Source organism: Cibotium barometz, chromosome 7 (assembly GCF_041138505.1).
Source record: "Cibotium barometz isolate CiBa-2024 chromosome 7, ASM4113850v1, whole genome shotgun sequence".
Classification (NCBI taxonomy): Eukaryota; Viridiplantae; Streptophyta; class Polypodiopsida; order Cyatheales; family Cibotiaceae; genus Cibotium; species Cibotium barometz.
The window spans coordinates 49,567,967-49,577,505 of record NC_141052.1 but is presented as its reverse complement, the minus strand read 5'-3'; the positions used below and the strand labels follow the sequence as shown (position 1 = coordinate 49,577,505).

Below are 9,539 nucleotides of genomic sequence, written 5' to 3'. Positions count from 1 at the left end.
AACTTTCTTATGCCATCTTTTGGTCCTTGGACTAAACTTTACTGGTCTGCTCCTTGGTTTAAGCTCTAAAGCTACCTAAATACACATCAGAAAAATAGTTAGGCTTAGCCAAGTATCCCCTTCCAAATAGAATGTCAAGACATGGCTACCTGCAATGCCTGAATCATCTGCATCATCCCATCTTTATTCAATTTATTAACCAGATATATAGACCAACACATATGTATACATTTATACATCAATCCTGTAGCATCCAGCCATGTATCCACTGCTGTTTGAAATAAAATACAGTTTCTGGCAGTCCATATTTCCCAAAGACATCAGATCCTAACTATGTTAAAGATAAAATCAGCATTCTCCCCCACTGGATGTCCATTTCCCTAGCCCAATCCTCCCAATATCCCTGCACACCTATGTACCTAGCTGCAAATTCTGGACCAAGTGTTTCTGATAGCCCAAAAAGCATGTTTCCCATCCTCTAGAAATGTTTCTATGCAGTCTAGTTACTACTGGTGTGGGGTTCTAATTCTATAAATTTTTTTTATTAGTTTGATTTCCCCCCCTCCCCCCCCCTTTGGAGGCTCTAAGCCTAAGGCTATGTGGGCTAATAACAGTTCAGGCGCCGATAAGAAGAGGCGCGCGTTCTGCATTCAAAACATATAGGCCTTTCATTTTAATCCCTTACCCCCATCACCATCCTCATCCCCCTCTACTCTTCTGCACAACCTCATCACCATCATGTCCCAAACCCTCACCTTATCTGAGCTAAATTAGGGGTTCAGCCGAAGCTCACCTCTGATCTCCACCCCCATATCTTCCCTTCATCGCATTGAAGCTCACCCTAGCCCTCGCCTGCACAGAATAAGAAGCTTCCCCTGGCTTTTGTCCCAAACACAGGTTTTTTCTGCAGCAGATCTGGATTATGCTGCTGGGGTTAGGGTTTTGTCTGAGCGATGGTGGACATCGCGACAGGGGATGGCAGCGCGACTTTGCACTTGCCATCGAGCAAGTCTATGCCTGCGAGAAGGGGCGTTTCCACGCCTGTTAACAAGCAGGGTTTGCAGCAGTTCTCCTCTCCGAGCTCCTTCAGCCCCTTCACCTCTTCAAGGCCTGCGTTTGCCCTTCCCGGGGACTACCATCGTTTTGTGGAGCCAGGAGCGCCTGCAGACGTGATCTCCAGAAACGGCCGCAACTATAGCTATGAGGCTGATACATTCATCACTCAATTCCAAGTAAGTTCACCACCCCTCACGTTGCATCAGTACGTTTTCCTGTCAGGCTTAGCATTGCTATGTCTATGATGTATCCCTCCCTCCTTCCCCACTCCTGCCCTTCCTCCTTTGCAAAGGTTGCCATGTACTAAAAATGTGCCATGTCCTTTTTTTAATTTTGAAAATCAACCTCGGCAAAACTTGCCCCTTTCCTCTTCTTCCCCCTTTTTCTTCCTGGGTTTTGTTCACACTCGTAACCTGGAAATATCTTCCAATTGTTGCTTGGGTAGGACAAATTCTTCTAGCTGCTTGGAAATATACCCTGCCTGTTGGATGGGTTGGAGGCTGGATGTGCAAGATTGCCGCAACCCATGGGTGCAGTAAAAGGAAAGGCCCTTGTGGGCCAAATGACCTAGAGTTTCATCCAGCACAAAGTGCCATTCGAGTGTGCAAGGAGCCAAATGAAGGCTTTTTATGCGAGAATATGTGAGTATGAAACGGAAGCAAGTAGAGATCACACAAGATAGAGTAGACAGCCAAGAGCCAAGCACGAGCCTCCCTATGGAGTGACAGTCCCATAGGCAAGACACGGCACAAATACTGGCTCTTCCATGGCGTGATAATCCCATGGATAGAACACAGTCCAGGTCATACACGGGTGGCACCAGTCTGGCTCCCGTCCATGTTATGCAAAAATACTGGTCCCTTCACATGAGACATCGGCCTGGCCTCAAGTGAACGAGACACAAATTTGGAGATGGACCAAATGGTCGGCCAATTGGTGACATCCCCCCGAGCTTCTAAAGAGTTGTCCTCAATTGAAAAGCCTCAAGATATGCTTGCCACAACTGTGGGTAGTCAACAAAATAATTCTCATTTACCCACTTTGCATCAATGGGCAAATAATTCTTGAACTTCACAAGGTATCTCGTGGAAAGCTTTCCTGCAGGTAGCTTTCGCTCCTTGTGAAAGACAATCTGTTCTGGCTGGAGGATCTCCTCAAGCTCATCAATCTCTGGCGGATCTTTTGTGACAGGCTCGTCAGGATCTGGCCCGACATATTTCCGAAAAAGAGACATGAAATGCATTGTGAATCTTCCAATGACTAGGTAAAGCAAGCCTGTATGACACTTCATTGATCTTTTGAATCACCTTGAAGGGTCCATAATAGCGAGGAGAAAGCTTAGGATATGATCCGTCTCGTCCTGGCCTCTTTTGAAGCCTAGCCTTCTCAAATTTCAGCAAAACCCAATCACCTTCTTTGACTTGCATGTCCCTTCTATGCTTGTCAGCAGCCATTTTATGCTTATCTTGTGACCTTGGCAGTTGGTTGTATGCAATGAGTGGATGGGATGGGCACTTTCTCGCTCAAGAGCCGGCATAGAGGTTGCAAGAACCATACAAGACTTCACATTTTGGGATGAAGTCAATACTATCAATGCTATGATGAAGCCGATCATGCGCTTGATGCGGATTGCAGATGGACGGGAGCCATGCATTGGCAAGGTTTATGAGGGGGCTGACCGAATGATCGAGAAAATAGGGGAAATGGGCTTGTCTGATGAGAAATATGCAGAGGTTCGAGAATTATGTGAAGCACGATGGAATGGTTATCATTCTCCTATGCATGCTGCAGCGTATGTCTTGGATCCCGAGTTCCAAGGATGTGGACAAGAGGCCGATGATGAGGTGATGGATGGTTGGGAGACAGTGCTTTCTAGGCAGGTTCGTGATGCAGATAAACGAAGGTTGGTGAAAGACCAACTTGGATTTTATCGCAGCAAGTTGGGAAGGTTTGGATCGGCTGATGCTCAGAGAGATAGGTTTAAGATAGGGGCTGCTTTATGGTGGGAGGATTATGGGGCTCGTACACCACAGCTTCAATCATTGGCAGTAAGGATCTTGTCTCAAGGTGCAAGCTTCTCTCCGATTGAGCAGCTATGGAGTGTGTTCGGCCATGTTGCATCCAAGAAGAGGAACAAATTTGGGACAAAACAAGTCAATGACTTGATTTTTGTAAGTGCTAATTTGCGCTTGCTTGGTGATATGGCATCTCCCAAACCAGAGAAGTTTATATTGCTTGATGAGGAGTCCTCGGATGATGAGGAGACACATGGACTTGCAGATCCTGGTCAGGATGGGATTGAAGATTTGGATGCTGCAGATGTTGGTCTTGATGATATGGCTTTCTTGGATGACATAGATGATAGTCTCCTTGATGGCATCACTGGCAGTAGCCATGCATGATATCTCCTTACTATTTGCAATGTGCATGTCACCTTGAGGCTTGGACTTTGGACTTGGATTGTTTCTTTTATCTAGGCTGTGCCATGTGGGCCACATTTTGTGCTTTTTGTCACTTATGTCATGTATGATGTGGGCTAATTTATTTTGACTTGTGAGATCTGTTCAGTGTTAGTATCTAGCCATGCAAATTATGGTGCACTAGACTTTAGTGTGTCTCTGATTTGGTTATATAAATGTGCATTGTATGTTAAGATTTATCGTCATTTCTAGGAATTATCTGGGTCGTTCCCTGTTTCCGTTCCCCCTCGTTCCCGTTTCCCCTTTTTCTCGTTCCCGTTTCCCTGGTGGTGCTTTCGTTCCGTTCCCGTTCCCGTTCCGTTGCTACTATGGTTTCTAAAGCAGTTTACATCATGAACAGGACTCCAACTGCAGCCATACACGATGTAACTCCAGAGGAGAGGTTTACTGGCACAAAACTTGATTTATCTCATACATTCTGAAAGTCTTTGGATGCATTGCATATGTGCATGTGCCAGATGTGAGCTGAGAACTAAGCTGGATCCAAAATCTGAAAAATGTGTGTTTATTGGGTATTCCCTTGAGCAAAAGGGATACAGGTGTTATAACCCTGCTACATGAGAGGCCACGGAAACTGCAGCCACGTAAGGCCTCCTGGATAATGCATCTGCCACTACATTTTTCTTTCCCGGAGTATGCACAATCATGAAAATGAAACATGAAAAGAAAGTTTGCCATTCTCATTTGCTTCTCCGAAAGCTTTGTTTGAGATAGAAAGTATCTCAAGATTTGATGATATGTCTTGACTACAAATTCAGCCCCACGAAGATAATGTTTCCATATTTTTAAGGCATGAATTACAGCCAAGAGCTCTTTCTCATAGATATCCATATGAAGCTCAGCATCATGCAAACGACGGCTCTCATATGCAACTGCATGCCCTTCTTGATTTAGGACAGTCCCTATACAATCGCCACAAGCATCACATTTGACTACGAATGACCTTTGCAAGTCAGGAACAATCAATACGGGTCCACATATGATAGCATGCTTGAGCTGCAAGAAGGCATCCTGTTCTTTTGGAGTCCATTTGAAAGTGGTTTTCTTCTTTGTGAGATCATGTAGAGGAGTGGCTATCATAGCAAAATGTCTTATGAAACGCCTATAATATGAACATAATCCCAGAAAACTACGTACTTGATGTACGTTGTGCAATTCTGGCCAATTCCGAATAGTTTCTATCTTTGCAGGATCCATTGTTACTTCATCCTTGGATACAATGTGACCCAAATAATGTATCTTGGAAAGAAAGAACTCACTTTTCTTGGCATTAATGAAAAGGTTATGCTTCCGCAACTCTTCGAACACTGTGACCAAATGAGTTCTATGTTCCTGCTCATTCTTGGAGAAAACCAAGACGTAATCAAAGAATACACCTGTGAATTTGCGATGGGGTCGGAATATCCTATCCATCATACGATTAAATGTGGCAGGAGCATTGGTGAGACCAAAAGGCATCACCAAAAATTCATATAATCCAAAAGCTGTCCGGAATGCAGCTTTATGGACATCTTGTGGCACCACTCGTATTTGGTGATAACCACTCTTCAAATCAAGACGGCTGAAACAAGCCGAACGATCAAGCTTATCCAAAATGTCATCAATACGTGCAATTGAGAATCTATTCTTGATTGTAAGCTTATTTAAAGCTCTATAGTCCACACATATGCGGAATGACCCATCTTTCTTTTGAACAAGAAGCATGGGAGAGCAATAAGGTGAGGAACTAGGCTGAACCAAATGTCATGTGCACAGTGAGTATCTACCGTGTGCTATACGCATGCAAGACTAGTTTCGAGGCTTGGGGAAGCTTGGAACTAGGCAGGCTGATTGACGAGCTGAGTTAGGGAAATACTAACGGGCGGGCACCCAAGTATGGACGGGCGGGCACCCAAGTGTGGACGCCCGATGACCGGCCAAGAGCCTATAAAAGGGTGGCCAAGGTTAGTTATTGTATTATAGAGAGTCTCGCGAGTTTGTGAGAGCTCTATGGTCTTGGAGCCTGGATCTAGTGCAAACGTGCACCTGCTTTATGCAGCCGAGGCCGGCAGCAGTCTCGAGGCCCGCGAGGGCAGCTTTGTGGCGGTATGGGACGTCGCGAGGAGGAGATTGGTCGGTACGTCAACCTAGTTAGCTCAGCTCGTGGCTCGGTGGGGACAGCCAAGATTGTGGGCTTGCCCACGGCTGTCATGGTTGGGAGGTGAGTCAGGCCTGCACCCCCTTGCTTGTTTGTTGTTCGTTTGTTTGCAGGATTCGAGTTTCGAACCAAGATCGATCACGAGGGAAGATCCGTGGGGATTTGACAGTGGTATCAGAGCATACCTCGTGAACGAGCAAGTCGGTAGGTAGAGAAGAAGAGGTCGAAGAACGGTATGTGTTAAAAAACTTGCTGTTTTTTCTGTGCATACTGCAGATTTCAGTTTTGTATGTGTTTTTTCTTCATCAAAGAATCCCATGTTGATGGGAGATGGTAGTTTTGATTGGGTTGATTGCTTTTGCAAAGAAGAGGCCTTGTGTGCAGTCGCATAACTTGTAGGGAGAGAAAACAGAAAAAAGAAAAAAAAAAGTATGATGCTTTTCGTTTCTTTTCGTTGAACGAACGAGAGAGAGAGTGAGAGAGAGCGTGTGAATCGTTTGCTGTCCTGCTGGTTACGTGCGTTCGCCGGGTCTTGTTTGATGCTGCAGGCTATAGTGGGCGTAATGGTATGGGCGGCCAGGACCCGTAGGCTGGCAGGCGCCTAGACTTGCGTGGCCAGGCCTGCCAAGCCAGGCGGCCAGGCTAGCGCAGCCAGCCAGGCCTACGCAGGCCCCTCAGCCAGGCCTACGCAGCCTAGCGCAGGCGGCCCAAGCCAGGCCAGCGATGCAGGCGCCTAGGCCTACGTGGCTTTGTGGCCACGCCTACTCGGGCTGGCACAGGCGTAGGCTGGCGCAAAGGTATTGGCCGACGCAGCTGACAACAGCATCCGCCGACAGCATGAAAGCACCGGTGACGGCAGCAGCACGCCGATGGGCGAATCCAGGAGGTTGAAAAAAAAAACACAAGCAAAGCTCGTTTTTTTTTTTAGCTTTCGTTTTTTTTTAAAGTTTAAAATTTCAAAGTTTTAAAAAGACCTCCATGGTTCAAAAGGTTTCCAAGGTTTTATTTTTTGTAAGACTTTAGAATATATATATCCATATATATATATATATATATATATATATTAAAATATATATATATATATATATATATATATATATATATATATATATATATTTATTCAAGAAAAAAAAAAGAAAAAAAAAACACAAGCTAAGCCTAGCTTTTCGAGTTTTTTTTGGCTTTTGGGAAACCTTTATAAACCCCCCTCAGGTGGGCTTCTTGCCACACATCTCTCGACTTCTCGAGTTCTCAAGTTCTCAAGTTTTCAAGCTCTCAAGCTCTCGAGTTTGCTTGCACTTTCATTGTGCAAAGATCGAATTTTCTCTCCACGTACCCTCTTCATGATGTCGACCCAAGAATCAGAGTTGGAGCCCCTCGTGGAACGCGAAGGCTTGCCGGCTACGGAAGGCACTGATGCCGATCTTTTTGACGAGTTTGTGTCAAAATCAGATTTCCAAGAGTTCAAAGTAGCTCTCGAAGCTTCTTCGACGGAACGTCAGGCACAAATCGCAGCCCAGATGCAGGCTTTGCAGAACTCCATCGCTCTATTGACCACTACCCTCTCTACTTTTTCGGGAATGGATACCTTGGCTTTTGCTTTAGGCCCCAATATTACTCCGGAACCGTTCGGGGGCGAGCAAAAGCAGCGAACCAAGGAGATCGTGGACACTTGGCTACATAAGTGGCAAGTTCACTTTCAGTTTCATCCATATGATGATGGAAAGAAGATACAGTTAGCAGCAGGTTTCCTGTCCGGCAAAGCTTTGCTTTGGTGGAAGGAACTAAACCCAAAGCCAACGACTTGGGCACAATTTGAAGACATTTTCAAGAAAGAATTCCTCAAGAAAGAGGATGATTATGATGTTGTTGCCCGGTTTTCAGCTTTGACCATGACCTCGCAGCACCTCACTTATGAGGTCTACCTCCAGAAGTTTCGTGACTTGCAGATGAAGGCTACAAAGATGGATCCCACTACTCTGTTGGGGTTTTTCGTAGCTGGAAATGTAAAACTTTGGACGAGGCCATTCATTCAGCTCGTATCTATGATGATACGATGGTCTCTTCCAAGTCAAAACCCGTTACCGAGCAGGGGAACAAGCATAAAAGAAAGTTCTCCGCACCTATGGCTAACATGACTGAAGGCAAGTCTTCGGACCAACCTTCGAGGAATTCCAGTTCGACACCAGCGAAGAAGAAACGACTCCTTAGGGCTTTGAAGCTCAAGAAGGAAGGACGTTGTTTTATCTGCGAAGAAAAAGGACAAATGCGTAATGAGTGCCCGAAGAAAAAGGGTACCAAGTCAAACGCAGGACCCAAGCCAAAGACAGCTAACCAGTTGTCTTTGAGAGGTACGTCAATTACTGTACTTTCTCGCCCTAGTACTTGTTCTGATTGTCTGTTCAATTCTAAGGTATTTGGCATACATGATCTTCTCCGAGTTTATGGAGAAGTGAATGGCCATAAAATTCACATTCTTTTAGACCTTGGCAGTTCGCATAACTTTGTTAACTACAAACTTGTGCAGAAATTGAGTCTTGACACGACACTCAGCGACCATACCTATGAGGTACGTCTACCTGCGGGCAGACAAGTTTGGGATCGCAAGGTGGAGATGTTTCCAATCCAGATTCAGGACTACAAAGATACTCTGGAATGCTATGTTATGCATCTGGAAAATGTAGACTTGTTATTAGGGATTGAGTGGTTTAAGACTCTTGATGTCCAGATAGATTGGTCTAGTCATATTTTTTCTTTTCAGCATAGGGACACCAAGTATAGTATTTTAGGTGATTGTATCCATCCCTCTCAGGGACCTCTTGTAAATACAATTGATTTTGGAAATATAATGAATTCTTCTTTGTACACCGCTTTCCATTGTATCTTGATTCCACTTTCTTCTTTTCTCATCCCTTCCATGGATGTGAATGAATTAAGTGTCTTTGAAAGCAAAGAATTACAGAAGATACTTGATTCGTTTCAAGATGTATTTCCTAAGGAACTGCCATCGGGTTTACCACCTGAACGGGCAGTAGATCATCGTATTGACTTGATCCCTGGTGCTCATCCTGTGAGTATTCCACCTTATAGGATGAGCCAAGCTGAGGAAGATGAGTTGGCTAAACAACTCGAAGATTATCTGAGGATGGGCCAGATCCGTCCAAGTAAATCACCTTGGGGTGCACCTGTGTTGCTTAGGAGAAAGAAGGACAATACTTGGAGAATGTGTATAGATTACAAAAGATTGAACAAGCTGACAATTAAGAACCGTCATCCTCTCCCTAGATCAGATGACCTAATTGACCGGTTAGCAGGAGCGAAATATTTCACGAAGATAGATTTGTGTACTGGCTATCACCAGATACGTATTCATGAAAGGCATGTCGAAAGAACCGCCTTTCGGACTAGGTATGGCCATTACGAGTTTCTCGTATTACCTTTTGGGTTAACCAATGCTCCAGCCACTTTCCAACAAATGATGAACGATCTTTTTCGTGAACATTTGGGGAAATTTGTGGTGGTGTTCCTGGATGATATTTTGATATATAGTCGTACTCTTGAGGATCATGTCAGACACCTCATGATTGTCTTATCTCTTTTAAGACAGAATCGACTATATGCTAAATTGAGTAAATGTGAGTTCTTTATGACCGACATCATTTACTTGGGACACAAGATCACTAGAGACGGATTGAGCATTGACTATGACCGAGTTCAGAAGGTTTTGGACTGGCCTATACCGCGAACAGTGAAACAACTTCGTTCTTTTCTCGGTTTTGTAGTTTTTCTAAGGAAATCTGTACGGGAGTACTCTCAGCTCACACTACCGATGACCGACTTATTGAAAGGTCGTGGACGTAAGTCCA

General features: G+C 44.7%; 1 protein-coding gene across 5 annotated transcripts in view; it reads left to right on the top strand.

The window, feature by feature from the left end:
- Nucleotides 1-579: 579 nt before the first annotated feature.
- LOC147637129 (transcription factor E2FB-like) overlaps nt 580-9,539 on the top strand; it is a 47,064-nt gene continuing 38,104 nt past the window's right edge. For all 5 annotated transcript variants that reach the window (XR_015266330.1, XR_015266329.1, XR_015266328.1 and 2 more), the window contains exon 1: nt 580-1,232. Coding sequence is in view for 2 of the 5 variants with exons in the window: in XM_086800738.1 (XP_086656864.1) it covers nt 954-1,232 (279 nt within the window). In the remaining 3 variants the exon portion in view is untranslated. The remainder of the gene's footprint in view (nt 1,233-9,539) is intronic.